The 18,811-nt window shown below is 44.9% G+C and overlaps 3 protein-coding genes across 3 annotated transcripts in view; 2 read left to right on the top strand and 1 right to left on the bottom strand.

The window, feature by feature from the left end:
- The window catches only part of LOC109406155 (RING-box protein 2), a 226,138-nt gene that overhangs the window by 125,716 nt on the left and 81,611 nt on the right, over positions 1–18,811 (bottom strand). The window lies entirely within an intron of this gene.
- The window catches only part of LOC109406109 (facilitated trehalose transporter Tret1), a 78,785-nt gene that overhangs the window by 13,801 nt on the left and 46,173 nt on the right, over positions 1–18,811 (top strand). Inside the window, exons 2-4 of the mRNA XM_029866550.2 lie at positions 8,927–9,331; positions 16,767–17,072; positions 17,145–17,387. Coding sequence (XP_029722410.1) covers positions 8,927–9,331; positions 16,767–17,072; positions 17,145–17,387 — 954 coding nt within the window. The remainder of the gene's footprint in view (positions 1–8,926; positions 9,332–16,766; positions 17,073–17,144; positions 17,388–18,811) is intronic.
- On the top strand, positions 67–5,370 carry LOC109403774 (speckle-type POZ protein-like). Its single transcript, XM_019676649.3, has 2 exons — positions 67–3,743; positions 3,813–5,370. Exon 2 carries the CDS (start codon positions 3,884–3,886, stop codon positions 4,901–4,903), a length of 1,020 nt encoding a protein of 339 aa, XP_019532194.2. The 5' UTR covers positions 67–3,743; positions 3,813–3,883; the 3' UTR covers positions 4,904–5,370.

Genomic DNA, 18,811 nt, shown 5'->3' with positions numbered 1-18,811 from the left:
TTTTGATACCTTTCTATAGCATCCCCCAACAGTAACACACTGTGCAAACATCACCCGCCTAACCCCATCTTCAAAACGGCCGATCATTGCTTTTTTTCCCAATCATTCATAAGCCCGTGCTCCAAATGGGCCAGTAACGGTAAAATTTTGTTTTCATTTGTTGGTCCTCTCGTTCAAAGGGCCGACGACCGAAAATTTCACGAACAGCTCTCAGCCCGAGCGCCAAGAGAGAGAATTCTCTCTCTCTCTCTCAATAACGGCCAAGCCTTGATACGATGTCAACAACGGACTCACTCGGGGGACCAACACACGCTAAGAAAATTTTATAAAGACAATAAGGCTTACACCGGGTGAAATTTTTCAAATTAGCTTAACATGTTTATCTATAATTTTTCATACTTTTTTGATAATTTTTGATGCAAACTTGATTATTGAAGCATAGATACATCTTTTCTTGTGTCATTAAAACGAAAAGCATGTTGAAAAATCCGAAAACTTTGAAATACGAATAGGAAATGTGATGGAAAATGTTTGCATCGATTTTTCTCAATGTTTACGTTCAGGGGATAGGCCCTTTTCAAATGTAACGCGAGATATTGGGTATTGATTCCCTTATTAGGCATGTGGCTCCCATTTTCATCCTACGAAAAACAAAGGAATAAATCACTGTTTGTTTTGTTTCTCATTTTTGATTTTTTTTTGGTAGAAGTGAGTACGCATGAAAATATAAAGAATGGAATCAATCGGTGCCGTAATAGCTTGTTTTCGAATAGGATAAATTTTGGAGCATGAGATTACAAATGGCACTCTTATCCCAAGTCATAAACGCTCAAAATTTTATTACATTTGGTTAATTCAATCCGGAGTTATAGCAGATCAAAGTTGGCTATCAAACAGGTATGACTTTTAATAGAATCTTTATAACTTTGTATAGAATAGCTCGATCTTTCCCAAATTTGGACCATTGATGGTTGACCGACAAACTCACAATAAAAATTTGAAAAATTCTGATGCATCTTTCGAAGAATCACAGCTAGCTGACCATTTTTTTGAAAAGTGGAAATTTTGAATGTCCCGATCATTTTGTCTATCACCTGTATCTCAAGAAAATAGCATGTTGTTAGAAGTTAATACTACCCTTTCGACCAGATTCTGCTTTTTTCATAGTTCTTTATCTATCGATAGAGCTCTCTTTGGTAGATTTTATAGTTTCTCAAAACTGAGGGAGTTAGAAGCAAAGGGGTGTATGTGACAAAAACCCACATTCTAGTAAAGGAAGTTTAAAGTTTTTCACCAATTTTTCATCCTATACAAAATGTATGGAGTTTCAAAATCGACCCAATTTTTTACGATTTATTGTAATTTTTATATTCATCGTAAAAATTATCTTAAAAATGTTCCTGAAAGCATAAAATCTTCTATATATATTCCAATGAAATTCCACTTTCACATTTTTATTCACTCAATCAATGACATTGTTAGCCTTCATTTCCAATGGCAAAAATCCTAGAACTACTTTATATTTTAGTTTACTAAATTCCTCAACTAGATCCAGTTAAAATATATGTTATATATTCCGAAATTTAAAAAAAATGATTTGGAGTTACTACGAGAGAAAATAATTCCTATATGCATTTCTTCTGATGATTTTTTTAAAGACTCCTTTTGAAGCTCCTTTAGGGATTCGCACAAAAATCTGGGAATCCTCTAAGGTTTCCATCCAGGCATTAATCCAGGAATTCGATCTACGAAAGCTATGAAAAGATTCGAAGATTATTTGGATGTTTTCTAAAACAATACGCTTGGAACTCTTCTAGCACAAGCTACTGAAAGTTTTCCATGAAAAACTCTCGAAAGAAACTTCTGAGGGAGTCCCATAAAACATGTGGAACATTCTAAAAAGGAACATCTTCTAATGAAGTCACGACATGAACGCTTCAAGGATTTCCGTGAGAAAATTTAGGAGAATTCTTAGATGCATAAAAACGCCTGGAGATATCCAAGTTGAACTTCTGGAGGGCTCCTAGAAGGAACTTTTTCAGGATTTTCAGAAAGAAATCCTGAAAAATTTACAGCAGAAAATCCTGAAGAGTTATCAGAAATGCTGGAGGGTTCCTAGGAGAAAGCCCTGTAAGAGGATTCTCAGTATGAATTCCAAGAGAATTGCTGAAGGAAGGTAATCCAGGAACGAATTTATGGATGAATTCCAGCAGGACCTTCTGCTGAAATCCTCAAAGATACTCTTGGAGAAATCTAAAAAAATCCCTAGTCGTATCTCAGAAGTATTTGGTGTTTTTTTGGACTTGCAGTCTTTAGTGCGTAATCCCAGAAGGAATTCTATGAAGTATTTCATGCGAGGTATGCACTTCAAACGGAGTCACTCTAGTAATTTACGTTCAGTGCATTATTTTTCCGTGACCGAAATGGTTAATAAATTTAACACAGTAAGCCCCGTTTGATTTGACGTTTGGTTTCAGCTCCGTACTAGGATCCGGAATATAGTGACGCTTGCTCATTTCTTGAGCGACACCTTGATTGAATTTTATATGCATCGAGATAGCGCAAGAAATTTCTTGTGATCTGCGTACTACCCATTGGAAGAAATTTCTGAAGAAATCCAAGAAAAACTTCTAAGAACTCAAGGTATAACTCCTTGAGAAACATCAATGAAGGGAGAAACTTCTGGAAGAATTTCAAATGGGACATCTGGGTAAATCCTTTGGTTCATCTCAGAAGGACCTCCCGAAGGAATTCCGAATCGTGGATGAAATCAATTTCGAATTCCTTAAGAAATTATAGTTTTTGGTGGAACTCCCCATAGAAACTTCTGGAGGATTTAAAAAAGGGACATCTCGTTGATTTCCATCTTATTCCCTCACTTTCCTTTCCCCTATCCCATCCCTTATTCCTCCCTTCCATCTCCCTCAGGTAAATGATGAATAACATAAAACAAAGACTAAACAGATGAAATACGCAAAACTGTTCTTGCTCAACAGCACAATTGTGCTGGTTCGTCACGAAAAGGATACCTATAGAAACTTCTAATTGAATTTAAAGAGATAGGGGAATTCAGGTATTTTGGACAGACCGTTACGCGTACATATTTTGGACATTTACGGCAAAATCAAATGGAAGTGTCCAAATTATATACGTGTACCGGTCTGTCCAAATTACCTGAATCACCCTAACTAAGACTAACTGAGAACTGTTAAATCGTGTAAATAATGAAGAATACAAATATTCACCTCAAACTATAAAATTTCACCTGGCATCCCTGCATCTAGTGCCTTTAGGTATAGTGATGGTTGTTGGCAATGCTCTAAATTTCACAGGTTAGGCCGTTAGGCCCATCGAACAAAGTGGTGTTTGTGAAATGATAATTTTGAAGTAGTAGTCGTGTCATGTCAACTTCGGCAAGCCACACTTGTGGAGCAAGAAAATGATAATTTTTGATTGAATGTCGGTCTTGATTCCAACCGGATAGACAATACGTTTAACCGGACCTGTGAATAATTGACATCGGGTTGTTGTGTAGTATTTTTTGTCATGATGCTTTGACATAAACTAAAATAATTTTGTTATTGTTATTTGGCTCCAAACCCTTCAACAGAACAGCAGATCTTAGCGATTATTTCTAGAAGCAGAAAACAATTACCTGAAAAATCTGTACATTTACACACCAGCAAAAGGTTCAGAGTCAACAACAGTGCCCGCAAAATACAGGAGAAAAAGCACGATTGCTGGTAAGACTAGAGATATTTAGACAAATGAAAAAAAAAAAAACCTTACAGGTTCTCCACGCTTTTTTCCAGAGGCTGATATATACCGTATAGCAACGGGTAATCGACAAGTCCAGTATCGAGCAAACTGTCTTCAATCCGGTATGATGTCCGATTCAACTCCAAGAAACCATTCTAGCATCCACACTAGCAACGTGATCACAGAACTGAGTGCTTCTTTTACCATCGAGAATGCGCATCTTCGACTGAAACCCTTTCCTTGTTCACTAAAATCGCCTCCAATATTCTCGAACGATCGGACCCAGAAATGGTATTTGGAAATTTCCCACGAGACTCACAATAGATATCTAATCGTGTACAACACTTACATGATGGTAGAATGTGCGGACGTTGTTTATGCGGAATATATGGTTTCTGTTGTTGATGATGAAGGCGATAAAATCTTGCTCTGGAGCAGTTCGAGCAAGGAATACACCAGTGCATCTTCGCGAGCAAAAGGTGTAATCGTAAGCAAAGCGGCGTACGATTTAATAAATAATCGAAAGTGGGTGGTTGATGATAAATTAACCCTATACTGCGAGGTGAAGGCAATTACAGTGACTAACGAAGGATCAAAAGTTCGGTTCAGCCTACCGGACGGCGCTCTACCGGACGTCTATCCGATCAGGCTCTCTATGCTGACATCCCCGAAATTCACGGATGTCGTCCTAGTGTTTGGTGAACGGGAGCTGAAGGCACACAAGGCCATGCTGGTTGCTCACAGTTCCGTATTCGAGGCCATGTTCCATTCCGACATGAGAGAAAGCTCTGAGAATCGTGTAGAGATCGAAGATTTGGATTACGAAGTGGCCGATCAAATGCTTCAGTTCATCTATACGGACAAAGCTCCTAAATTGGAACTGATGGCGGATCGTCTGCTAAAGGCAGCCGATAAGTACGACCTGAAACGGCTCAAGATCTTCAGCGAACAGGCTCTGTGTGGACAACTTTCGGTGGATAATGTGGTGAATATGCTGGCGCTGGCCAGTCGGCACAATGCGGATCTTCTGGCTTCACGCGCCAACGAAATTGTTGCGAATAATATTGGAAAGGTGATGCTCACGCAGGACTGGCATGATATGATTGAATCATTCTCGGTGTCAGTACAGAGAAACAAAGATTAGCGGCATCTTCATCATTATACTTAGTTGTTTAGCTATAAAATTTACATGAAATAATGAATACAATCTATAAATATATCACATTCGCATTTTTATTCTGCTTGGAAGAAATATAAAAAACAACAGAATGAAGAACCTCGTAGAAAAAAGTTTTCTTCTAGAACACATCTATGAAAACACCGTGGCCTTGCTGTTCACGCTTCAGACTTAGAACAATTTCGTAAGCTTTCGGACTTTAGCCAGCCTCCTTGAGGAAACACTCCAGCAAGTTCCTTCGGATTTCATCAGAAGCTATCAAGAGAATCTCGGATGGAATTCCGGGAGGATTCCCGAAACTCTATAAAATATCCCTTGAAGTCCCAGAAAGAATTTCAGAAAGAATCCAGGTTTTCCAGATTTTCTTCAGGAACTCTTTCTGCACATCCTTCTGGAATTCCTCTGCAAGTTCATTCTAGATTTTTTTTTCCAATATTCCTCCAGAAGTTTATTAGGCTGTATTTCAGGAATTTCAGAACAAATCCTGGAAGGATTTCCTGAGATGGAACCTGTTAGGAATCTGAGAAGCAACTCCTGGAAGGACTGCAGAGTTAACTTCAGAAGGAACCCCAAAAACAATCTCAGATATAGCTCCCTGAGGAATCACGGAAGGACATCCTAGAGGTATCGTAGAAAAAAATTGAGAAGAAACCACGAAAGAAATTCCTGGAAGAATCTCAGGAAAAAATGCTTGGGTAATCTTGGAAGGAGTAATCCTAGAGGGATCTCGGATGTAATTTCTAGAGAAATTTCGGAAGGAATTTGTAATAAAAAAAAATCCTGGAGCTCCTAAAATACTTTCGCCAGCATCCCCTACAACCGCAACAGTCTCAGAAAGTATTCCTCAAGCAAACCAAGAAAAAAAAAAAAACAACTCTGGAAGTATTCCAGGAGTAATTCCTGGAGCAATCCTGACAAAACTCTTGAAGGAATCCCAGAAGAAACCACTTTTGGAATCTTAGACGAAATTCCTAGAAGAACCCCAGAGGGAACTTTTGAAGAAATCCTAAAAAAAACCCTGGAACAAATTTTTCAAAATTTAGGGTGTGCGTGCGTGGGAAAGTGTGCTGATTTATGACATGATGACGGCACGGTGGTTTTCTATTTTTCCACAGGAATTTCATACGCGATTTCTCCAAGAAATCCTTCGCGGATTTTTCCCAAATTTGTTCCAGGATTCCTTCTGAAGTTTTATGTGGGATTCCTTGGGCGCTCTTGATGATTCTTTGGGTTTTTTTTTCAGGAGTTTCTTCCGAGATTCCGTCTTTGATTCATTGAAGTGCTCTTGCAAGGATTCTGCCAAGAGGTACCCAGGAGATTCTTCTACACATTTTTTTTCTGGGATTTCTCTTCCAGGAATTCCATTCTACATTCTCCTAATAGTTTCTTCTGGAATGTTTTTAGAAGTGTTTTTTACTTCCAGAAGGTACTCCTGAAAATTCCAGCAATTTTACCTGGGTTTTCTTTCGGGATTCCTTCAAGCGTTCTCTTGAGGATTGCTTCAGGAATTCGTTCCGAGATTCCTTTAGAAACTCCTTCCAAACTTCTGACAGTGATTCCTTCCAGGAATTCTATGCGAGATTTCTCCCGGAGTTCCTTCTGGGATTTCTTCTGGAATTCTTTCTGAGATCCTTCCAGGAATCCTACAAGAACTTTATTTAGTATTCCTCCAAAAACTCGTTCGGGATTTTTCCAGGACCTTCTTTTGGGATTCTTTCAGGAACTACTTTTGAGATTGCTCCAAGAACTTCTTTCGGGATTTCTACGGTAATTTCACTGGGAACTTCTTCCGGAATTCCTCCAGGAACCTCTTTCGGGATTCCTCCAGCTCCAGGAACTACTTCCAGGATTCGTTCGGGAGCTCCATCAGGGATTTCTCCGGGATTTTTTTCTTGGATTCAGACAGGTATTGCTTCTGGAATTTCTTCTGGAACTCCTTTGAGAATTTCTCCGGGAGCCTCTTCCGGGATTCCTTTTAGAACTCTTTCTCTTTGAACTTATTCTGCGAAATTCTTCTGGAATTCTTTCAGAAACTGCTTCCAGGATTTCTTCAGGAACTCTTTCTATGATTCATCTTCGTTTGGAATTCCTGCCTTCTGGAATTCCTCTGGAAGTTCTTTCTAGATTTTTTTCCGATGTTTTCAATAGAAATCCTTCAGAAGTTTATTAGGCTGTATTTTGAGATATTCCTCCTGCAGTTTTTGTTTTTTGGATTTCCTCATGAAGTTCCTACAGGATTTCCTTGAGGAAATAGGTACTCCAGCAAGTTTCTTCGGATTTCATCAGAAGCTATCAGGAGAATCTCGGATGGAATTCCGGGGGGATCCCCGAAACTCCATGAAATATCCCTTGAAGTCCCAGAATTTTGTAAAATAAAATGCAGGAGCTCCTAAAATACTTTCGCCAGCACCCCCTACAACCGCAACAGTCTCAGAAAGATCCTCAAGCAAATCAAGAAAAACAAAAAAAAACTCTGGAAGTATCCCAAGAGTAATTCCTGGAGGAATCCTGGCAAGACTCTTGAAGGAATCCCATAAGAAACCACTTTGACGAAATTCCTGGAAGAACTCCAGAGGGTATTCTGAAGAAATCCTTTAAAAACCCAGGAAGAATCTCCCAGGAAATCCTACAAGAGACTTCTGGAGAAGTCCTGGAACAAGTTTGTGAGGAAATCGCGAAAGAGTTAATGACCATTCCTTTGAACGTAGCGAGTTCGCGCCCGCAAACGCGTCACTACGGCCGTGCGTTTATAGTTTCAAAGTTGAAAAAACAGTTTTCCCGCTTCTCAATTAAATAAACTCTTATGAGTTATGAGATACATAAGTTCCACAAGATGAGGAAATAACACATCTTGAAACTCCAGTCATTACACAATTCAAGCCTAACTTTAACAAACACCGTATGTAACATATGTAAACAAAAAAGAGATTTTTATTTACATGACGCGCTGACTTTAGTTAAGGACTACTTGTTTCATTCAACTTTGGGGATGATTTGTGAAAAAGTACCCGGATTTTTCACGTTTCTGAAATGCTCAATGTAGCGAACTTCTCCTTCGATTATCTCCGTTTGTTGATTTTGTTGGATACGGTGTTTGGTAAAGTTAGGCTTGAATTATGGGTCACCTCTGTCACAATTATTAGTCAGTCACTTAATCATGCTATTCTAGTGAAATTTACCCATAATTGTGCTATGAATGTAAATTAAATACGTCCCATAAACTAAATTAATAGACCGAACGTAAATTTATTGTTTGGTTCTTCCAAGTCATTTAGATTTCTTGATAGCACCCTGCGCTTCCTGATGCTGAAGCTACCGCAGGTACCTATTTATTTACAAACCCAGGAAAGCAGAGTGTATAAGATGATCGGATTTGTAATTTGTTTGTACCACCACGTTTACTGATTACCGGGTGGTCGGCCACGTTTGTGGCTGATAAGAAGAATGCGCGATGTTCATTCCGTTCGATCCCGCCACGCCACCCCACTTGCAATCCCGCTCGTTTGCTAACGTAATTCAACACTGATGATGAGCCCGGCTCGGCCCGGCGAGCACTCGTCTAGCAGCTGATCTCCAAACCGCTTCAAACTGAATTGTATTGGTATGATCACCTACAAACTTGTCGATTTTGAATATGTTTTCGCCCTAGCTCTACATATTTACCAGGTCGAATCTAGTTGATACGAACGGAACCGGGGTACAGTTCAAGGGGTCATGTTTGTAACACATCATTCACGACGAAAATAGATGAAAAATTGGGAAAGGGGTTGTTACTGGATGTACAAGATTGTACGAGGCTAAGTAAGCGAAGTTCACATGCTAAACACGAGTTCAACGCTCTTCATTGAGAGATTCCCCATAAAAAATGATTAACTTTGTAAGCAGAGTATGATAGTTATGACGCAATATCAGGATTGGTACACTCTTTTATTTACGATTATATAACCGACATACTAATGAGTACCTTCATCTCTTCCCAATCCAAAACAGGATGACACACGCGATCCCCTACAGTACGGCTACCAGCGTGTCAACACCGGAGAAGGATCTCTATCCACATCGACCACGGGCACCAGCTTGGATACGATCGTGTTGGATACCAACGCCGAAGACCTGACCAGCACCCCTCGGGTAGGCGCCCAGCGGACGTTCAGTCCCATCTTGGAAACGGACGACACGAACCCGTTCCTAGACCCACCGCCACCGGGCCAAAAGTCTCCGCCCTCGGTGAGCGACGCCAAAGCCAAGAGCAAATCGTCCCTGAAGGGTTCGCGGGTGTCCTTCGACCAGGAGGATCGCTTCGATGAAACCGATGAGGGCTTTCGCAAGCAGCGGGAGCACTTTCAGAAACACAAGAGCCACAGTACCTCCGAGCATAAGAATCAGCTGATCAAGGTAAGTGCGATCATTTTGGGTAGATATATGACTTAAAGATAAGACCCCCCCCCCCGTACCGACTGTATTTAGTCGTCTTGACAAATTAAGGCAAGCTTATTGTCTACCCCTCGTTTTGGCACTGTGTATGGTACTTACCTTCCCGATCAGGTCAAGGCCGGGGTGGCCTCTGCTGTACATAGTAGCCGTCTCCATTCCACTCGGTCCATGGCTATGTGTCTCCAGTTCCACACTCTGCGTAGGGTCCGCAGATCGTCCTCCACTTGGTTGACCCACCTAGATCGCTGCGCACCACGTCTTCTTGTACCGGTCGGATGACCCTCGAGAACCATTTTAGTCGGGTTGCTATCCGACATCCTGATAACGTGACCCGCCCACCGTAGCCTCCCGATTTTCGCGGTATGGACGATGGTCGGTTCTCTTAGCAGCTGATGAAGCTCGTGGTTCATTCGCCTTCTCCAAGTCCCGTCTTCCATCTGCACTCCGCCGTAGATGGTACGCAACACCTTCCGTTCGAAAACTCCAAGGGCGCGTTGGTTCTCTGCACGTAGGGTTTATGTTTCGTGCCCATAGAGGACGACCGGTCTAATCAGCGTTTTGTAGATAGTCAACTTCGTGTTACGGCGAATTTTTTTCGATCGTAGAGTTCTGCGGAGTCCAAAGTAATCACGATTTCCTGGCACAATACGCCTCTGAATTTCTCTGCTGGTGTCGTTGTCGGCGGTCACCAGTGAGCCCAAGTACACGAATTCCTCAACCGCCTCGATTTCATCACCGTCGATATAAATTTGGGGTGGCGGGGGCTGTGATTCCTCCCTGGTGCCCTTTGCCATCATGTACTTTGTCTTCGACACATTAATGACTAATTCGATTCGCCTGGCTTCACTCTTTAGTCGGATGTACGTTTTCGCAATCGTCTCAAATTTACGAGCGATAATATCAATATAATCAGCGAAACCAAGCAACTGAACGGACTTCGTGAAAATCGTTCCACTCGTGTTTATCCCCGCTCTCCTTATTACACTCTCTAACGCAATATTGAACAGCAAGCACGAAAGACCATCACCTTGCCGTTACCCTCTGCGAGATTCGAAGGGACTCGAGAGTGTCCCTGATACTCGAACTACGCACATCACTCGACCCATCGTCGCCTTGGTCAATCGTATCAGTTTTTCCGGGAATCCGTATCCGTGCGTAATCTGCTATAGCTGTTCTCGATCGATTGTATCATACGCCGATTTGAAATCGATGAACAAGTGATGTATGGACACGTTGTATTCGCGGCATTTCCGCAATACCTGGCGGATGGCGAACATCTGGTCCACTGCAGTGGGTTCACCCATGAGTTCAGCCTGATAGTGCCGCACGAACTCTCTTGCAATCGGTGATAGACAGCGGCATAAAATTTGAGAGAGTATCTTGTAGGCAACGCTCAGTTGTGTGATCGCGCGGTAGCTCCCGCAATCTAACTTGTCGCCTTTTTTGTAGATGGGACACACGATACCTTCCATCCATTCCTCCGGTAATACTTCCTCCTCTTTTTTTTTTTTTTTTTTTTTTTTATAGAATGAGGAAACCTGTTGGTTAGCAACACCGTAGGAAAACCACATTCTGCACTACCTGACCTTGCTCCGCGGCACGCCCGTTAGGGATTACTTCGTAGAGGAGGGGGGGACTGTGCTTTCGCACTCTCGCTCATCTGTCAGCCATCACACTCGGCATATCTCTAGGGGGCCAACTCGACTAACTGTTGGTCGGCCCGCCATTTCCTTTGGAGGTGGAGCACGATTGTGGATACCGTGTTCGACACGACATTCCACTCGTCCACCCCCGTACACATCCTCTCAATAATGTTATCGGGAGTAGTATCCCTGCCGCATACCTCTAACATGCTCGACCTCTGCTCCGCAAAACGCGGGCACTCGAAGAGTACATGTTCCGCCGTCTCCGCCCTGTTTGCACACTCCGGGCATGAGGGTGAGTTTGCATGCCCGAACCTGTGCAGGTACCACCTAAAGCACCCATGGCCCGACAGGAATTGTGTCAGGTGAAAGTTCACTTCGCCATGGGGTCTACACGTCCACCGGGACACGCTCGGTATGAGCCTGTGTGTCCACCTACCCTTTGTTGAAGAGTCCCAGACTCTTTGCCATTTCACCATAGACGAAGTTCTGGCGTTTCGTCGCGCGCCTCTCGTACCTCTTTCATCGTAGCACTCAACATCCTCGGCCAACACCAGTGCTATCGGCATCATGCCCGCTAGCACGCATACCGCGTCTTTCGAGACAGTCCGGTATGCACTGGCCACCCTGAGGCACATCAGCCTATGTACACTCTCTAGTCGGTCAACATTCCTCTGCAGCTTGAGCGCGTTCGACCATGCGGCGGCGCCATACCGTAGTATGGACACCGCGACTGACGCGAGCAGCTTCCGCTTACTCGAGACAACTGCCGAACTGTTTGACATCATCCTAGACAATGCCATAACCGCTACACTCGCCCTCTTACAAGCATACTCGACATGACTACTGAAGCTCAACTTGTCGTCGACCATGACTCCAAGGAGCTTCAGTGAGCGACAGGACTCGATCGAGCACCCGCCCGTGGTGACCACTGCCTGCTGTGCAGACTGGCGGTTGTTCACCACCACCACCTCTGTCTTGTGGTGTGCGAGTGTCAGTTGCCTCGACCTCATCCAGCCCTCCACTATGTCAATCGCATGCGCTGCCGTCAATTCCACCTCTTCGAGCGACTCACCGTATACCACCAGGGTAATGTCGTCGGCGAAGCCAACCAACTTTACTCCCGGTGGTAGTGCTAGCCTCAGTACTCCATCATATGCCGCGTTCCACAGTACCGGACCCAAGATGGATCCTTGCGGTACACCTGCAGTGACATTGTACTGTTTTTGGCCTTCCTCGGTGTCGTAAATCAGCACCCTGTTCTGGAAGTAACTACCCAGAATACGCCTTAGGCCAGCCGGGACACCTAAGCGAGATATGGCGCTCTCTATGGCGGCCCAGCTTACACTATTGAAGGCGTTTCTAACGTCTAGCGTTACGATCGCGCAGTACCGTATGCCTCTCCTCTTTTTCTGCAGCGCAATTTCGGCCAATCCAGTCACCGACCTAATGGCATCCACTGTCGATCTACCTTTGCGAAACCCGTACTGGCTGTCTGATAGCCCCGCGTTGTCCGACCTCTCGGTATAGACCAATAACCTTGACAGAATGATCCGCTCTAGGAGTTTCCCGGCCGTGTCTAGGAGGCAGATTGGTCTATAAGCCGACGGGTCGCCTGGTGGCTTCCCGTGCTTGGGCAGTAGAACCAATTTTTGCCTTTTCCACCTCTCCGGAAACTCGCCGCTATCCAAGCATCTCTGCATAGCCGATCTGACCATGTCAGGGCTAGCCTCGATGGCCGCTTTAATAGCCACCGTCGGAATGCCATCCGGGCCCGGGGCCTTGTTCAGCTTAAGTGATTTCGCAATTGCGGCTAACTCCTCATTCGTCACTGGGGGAACCTCACTCGGACCAGGATGGTCTTGTGGTGTGGGTGCCCATGGTCTTACCTCGTGGTGCGGGAACAACGTTTCCACAATCCTCTGCAGCATCGCAGGAGAGCGTTCCGGTGGTGCAGATGTGCCTTTCGTTTTGCACATGACTACGCGGTATGCATCTCCCCAGGGGGTTGTGTTGGCCGTCTGACAGAGATCGTTGAAGCACGCCCGCTTACGCGCCTTGATCTCTTTGTTCAGTGACAACTTTGCCGCCCTGTATGCCGCCTCTCGTTCCGCTCTCGACTCATCGGTCCGGGCTCTCTGCATCCTTCTCCTTGCCCTGTGGCAAGATGCACGGAGCTCCGCGATTTCTTGACACCACCAGTACACCGGTCTTCGTCCATTCCTGGGTATGGATCGCCTCGGCATTGCCGCGTCACACGCTCGTCTCAAGGTACCAACTAGACCGTCGCTAGACAAGTAGTCTGTATTCTGCTCCATGAGCATCCGCTCCACAAATGCCGGCTTATCGAAACTCGAGGTTAGCCATCCTCGGTGAGTGTCGCTTATCCTCGACTGCTGCCGTCTACCGCCCTGTTCGATACTGTATCGAATCGCCAGGTGATCACTATGCGTGTACCCGTTATCAACTCTCCAGTCTGAGCTAGGGTTAAGCCCTGGGCTCCAGAAGGTCACATCAATGATGGACTCCGCACCGTTTCTGCTAAAAGTGCTTACACTGCTGACATTCGCGATCTCAACGTTCAATCCCGCCATAGCTTCGAGTAGAGCCCAACCTCTCTCGTTCGTAGAGCGACTGCCCCACTCGACCGCCCACGCGTTAAAGTCCCCACCGATGACCAAGGGGCTCAGTCCAGCTAGAGCGCTTGACAGCGAATCTAGCATGGACGAGAACTGACCTATCGGCCACCTAGGTGGGGCATAGCAGCTGCAGTAGTAGACTCCGCCGATCTTCGCGATCGCGAAGCCCTCGCACGTCGTGGAGATTATCTCCTGGACCGGGTACCGACCGGTCGTACAGATCGCCGCTTTCTTGGCTTTATCCGCAACCCAGTTCCCGTTATTGGGGGGGATGCGATATGGGTCCGAAAGAAGCGCGATGTCTATACTCGACTCCGAGGCGGATTGCCACAACAGCTGCTGCGCGGCTTCACAGTGATTCAGGTTCAACTGTGTGACTTGCGTCATTTTCGGCCGTTACGTCCACTTATACTTGGGCACTTAGGCCCACCCGTCACATGGCCCTTGTTCGTCGTGCATATCAGACACTTTGGCGCCGATTTACACTCCGACCATCCGACTTCAACCATGCCCTTAGCAGTCGCTTTCTTCGCTTCCCCGACTGGAAGCTTGATCGTCGCGATCTGCATACCTGCTGGGCCTCGCCTCATGCGGATCGATGCGCATGGCGCGTCCACATTACACTGCTGTTTAAGAACAGCAGAGAGCTCCTCCGCGGTGGTGATCTCATCCAAGTTCTTACACTGGATGGTCATCTCCGGATACTTCCTCCTCTCAAATCTTGGTAATGACCCAGTGTAGTGCTCTCACCAGTGCTTCTCCACCGTAGTTTAGAAGCTCGCTTGGTAGTTGATCTGCTCCAGCGGCTTTGTTGTTGTTCAACCGGCCAACCTCCTCCTCAATCTCTTGGAGGTCAAGGGCCGGAAGCCTTTCGTCCTGTGCACATACTTCTAGATCTGTAATCACACTACCTTCGGTACTTGCAACGTCGCCATTGAGCTGCTCATCGACCACCTTACGCTCGTTCGTGAGAAGATTCCTGTGATTGTCGCGGCACATGTCAGCTTGAGACACAAAGCCTCTGCACGAGCGGTTAATGTTCTTGTAAAACTTCCGTGTGTCCTTAGCGCGGTACAGCTCTCCCGCCTGTCTATAACGTGCCTCATTTGCCCTCGTACGGTGTTGCAACATTCTCGCCCATGCTGCATTCTTCTCGTTTTTTCAGATGTGCACATTCGCCGTCGTACCAGTCGTTTCTAAGATTCGGAGTCGTGAAGCCTAGTGCTGCAGCCGAAGTACTACGTACGTATGGCGGATCGGGTGTCCCTCCAGCCATCTTCAAGTGTAGCTGCGCCAAGCTGCTCTTCCTTGATGATGATTTTGATGAATGCAGCTGCAATAATATCCTTATCAGTTGCTTTGTTGGGTTTGAGCAGGTGATAGCATCCCTAAATTCCATCAGCGTGAGTATTGGATCATATGCGTCTTATGCTGCACCGACATAGTCGTTTCCTCCGTTGTCTGGGTTTTTGGTGTGCATCGAAATGCTTCTACCTTTCAATCACCTTACGTCTGTCCGTCAAGAGGCTCCCGTCCTTATCACTGCATATTTTAGCTCGCGGCATGAAGCAGTTGTGGAATCCGTTGAGCTGCTGATAGAACTTCCATGTTTCTTGAAAACGGTACAGCAGTTCCATTGCCTCGCACTACGCGTTTTCCTGGCACCACGATAGGCCCTGGCGTCGCTAATGTCGGAGAAGTGCCGTCTGTCAATCAGAGCATGGTCGATTTGCAATTCCGTCTGCTGTGATAATCGCCAGGTCTAACGATTAAGGGAGGCTGTTTTGGTAGAATGTCCTTCGAATGGACATGTTCTTGAAGGTAGCGAAATCGATGAGTCGAAGGTCTTCATTGTTCGTCAGATGGTGGGCGCATAAATGTCTAATCTTCGGTCTGAATTCCTCTAGCTGGTATATATCTCAGCGTTAAGGTCTCCCACTAGTCTCCCATGATAATCTAGAAGTCGTGGCCTGGGCTGCGGTCGCACTCGCGTTTGAGCTGTGCGTAGATTCCGTCCGTGCCGGAATGAGGGCTGTTCACGTTCATCATGCAGAAGTTGAAGAATTGGTCCTTGATTTTCATCCTGAACATTCTGCCGTCGATCGGCCACCAGCTCGCGTGTGTTACGTTGCGACAGCTCTTTGAGATGGTATGAATATGCGGAGTATGCGGATGCTCCCGATGAAGTGGGGAGATCGCTTGCTCCACGTATCGAGTTTCCAATCGGTTCGTATTATTCTGTTATTGGTTTTCCGTTGCAATTCTTTTTCACAGCCGGCTCGTAAGGCGGGACACCAATCTTCTGGTTTCCGGAGGACTATAGTGCACAGTTGAGCTTAGACCTTCAGTGATACTCTGACTTTGATCAAGCGCTCCTCCTGGAGAACAGACGCTCAGGTTTGCAGAAGATAGCCTACCCAGGCCTACCCTGAGCCTACCAAACTCCCTCACCCCCTGCCAAAAGCGCTTCTGATAAGAATCAAAGTAGACTTGCATAGCTATCGTTTGGACATTTGGAGCCAGTTTCATAAAATTACACAAATAAAAATAATTGGATTTTTAGCTATCAAAACAGACCAGGTGATCACTTCAAGGTGACACTGAGCCACTAGCGTGGGCAGATTTTTCTTCTTTCTCGCTCATTCTCTTCGATAAACACAACAAATAGTGAGATAAAAGGGGAGGCAAGTCTTTCTCTTTCTCGTGTTTGTTTACGTGAGTTAGAAAAAAGAAAAAGCTGCACACGCTAGAGACTGAGCGTTCGAAGGATAAATTTCCCTCCGTGTATTCATTGGCAAACTGAAACCTCTGATGTTAAGTGATAATATGCGGAATTCATTTTACATAGATATTCAGTACAAACGTCGTACTGATTACATATATAGGGTGACAATGGGTATTATCGGCAGGTTTGTTCTCTTCGTCATGGGGGGTTTTTGTCAGCCAAATTGCCTGAAAGTTGGCCATATGATTTAGCTTAGTTGGGAAGGGTTTGAGACCAACTCTGAGATCAATAGGTTTCTAATAACCCCCAAAGACGAAGAGAACAAAACGGCCGAGAATAGGTAATTTCCCCTATATTCAAGAAACATTTCTCCCACTTATCCATTCCAGGAGCTTCGGCATCTGCTCGCTGCCGACAACCGGCGCCAGTTCCAGGGCAAGAAGCATGTCTCCCTGGACGTTCAGAGCTCCAAGGTGCTCGAGGAGCTGCTGAAGGCGTCCTCCTCCGAGGACGACTTCGAGGGCCAACGGAAACAGTTCCAGGAGCGCAAGCACAAAAGCCTCGACGCGCGGCACATTTCGTTCAAGTTCGAGAAGGAACCGACGCCGTCCAGCAGTGAAGAAGACTTCGAACCGTCGAGCTCGTTGCTCAAAATCGACGCCGATATCACCAAGCCCGTCATCATCGATCTGAAAGTAAACCGAGCGCCCCAGCCCGATCAAGCAGCAGCATTGACGCAATTTCAAAAAAATCTTGCCCATTTTCAGGACCTAGAATCGAGCGAGGACGAAGACTATATTTCCTCGCGGAAACATTTCCAACAGGCAAAGTCGATGAGTACCGACTCGCGCAAGAGCAACAAAAGCATACGTTTCTTCGAGATGGAAATGGGCACTAAGGAAGAAAACATCCGGACGGCCGTTCCCTTCGTGCGACAAATCACGGAGGATGGCAAGCCAAAGCTAGAGGTCTATCGGCCGACCACGAATCCGATCTTCATCTGGACCCAGGTAGGGATCTAAGGCTTTGATTTTTGTCTGCATGGTGAATTTATTTGTGCGTTACATGTCATGATCATCTCGCGAAAATGTGCATTTACAGCACCTGTTAGTAATCACTGAGAAACCGAACAACCCCTATTTCTTCAGAAAAAAAAAGTTATCAAACTCTTGCCAAGCTGCCCCCATACAGAGTAATTCTCAACTACGGTGGTGGCGGCGCGGGGATCCCGCAACCACCGCCGTGATAACGTGGTTGCTGAAGGATCTCGTGTCATTGACGACCCCGACCTCGCCGTCGCCGCGCCGTTTGGCACATTCGGCTACATCATACCCATAGCTAGCACGATTGTTTCAAAACGCCACAGCAGATCCAGAACTTGCCAGTCCCGTCAAATGTGGTGGCGTAGAATTTGCGTCACCGATTGTGGACAGCTACCGACGACGTGATCGTGCCTCCACGTTCGGCCGATTAATCGAAATGTTGTTTTGTGGCTTTCTTATATACATATGCTCTTCAAGGCGTCTATGGAAAGGCTATGGGATCACTGGGAGAATGGAATTTCTCTGTGGTAGTAATAAATACAGTGGACACTAAATCTTTACTGATTTAGTCGTTTGACCATTTTACATATTTTCAGAGGAAGGATGAAATTCTGATCAAATTCATTATTTTTTTCGGGACGATTCTTCCGATCCAAGGGTCATTCGACAATTTTGTAATAAAACATCTACTAATGGCATTATTGAGTAACACAATACAGAAATTATGAGACCAACTGTCCGACTTTTATGACAAAGGCGTCTTAGGTTAAATTACTGCAGCAAAATTTGAAAAAATGACTTCGAAATTTGCAATTGCTGAAAAATTCTTATTGAATCTCAGCGACAAATCTTTGAGGGAACTTTTAAGGAATTTTTTGATGAAATATTGTAAGCCCAAAATAAAAAAAATCTTTGCCTACTTCAGGGAGAAACTCTTGCGGAAATTTTAGAGACATACGTGAAGATTAAGTTTCTTCCAGTTGAAATGGGAGAACTTATGTAAAATTCTTGGAGAATTTTTCAGAAATGGGATTATCCTTTGTTTTTTGGGATTTGTCCGGTCCAAAAGCTGATATACACAAATTTCTAGATTAAAACCTGTTCAGGATGACATTGAGATATTCCTGAAGAAATTCATAGTAACATAAGCAAAACCATTCCTTTCAGAGTTTCTGATGCAATGAATACCTGGTTGGATGCTGAAATTATTGTATAGTTTCGAAACCAATTGTAGGTTCTGGAAGAAGCTCCTGTAGAAGTTGGTAAAATATTCTGAGAAAAAATATAGATTTCCGTGAATTTCGTTTCAAACCAATTAGAAAAAAAAGCTCACAGGATATCCACCATCATGATTGCAAATAAAATTATTTCTGAAATTTTACAGCAATTCA

The sequence above is a fragment of the Aedes albopictus genome, chromosome 2, assembly GCF_035046485.1.
Source record: "Aedes albopictus strain Foshan chromosome 2, AalbF5, whole genome shotgun sequence".
NCBI lineage: Eukaryota > Metazoa > Arthropoda > Insecta > Diptera > Culicidae > Aedes > Aedes albopictus.
Note: the sequence above shows the minus strand (reverse complement) of the source record. Positions and strands in the feature narration are given on the sequence as shown.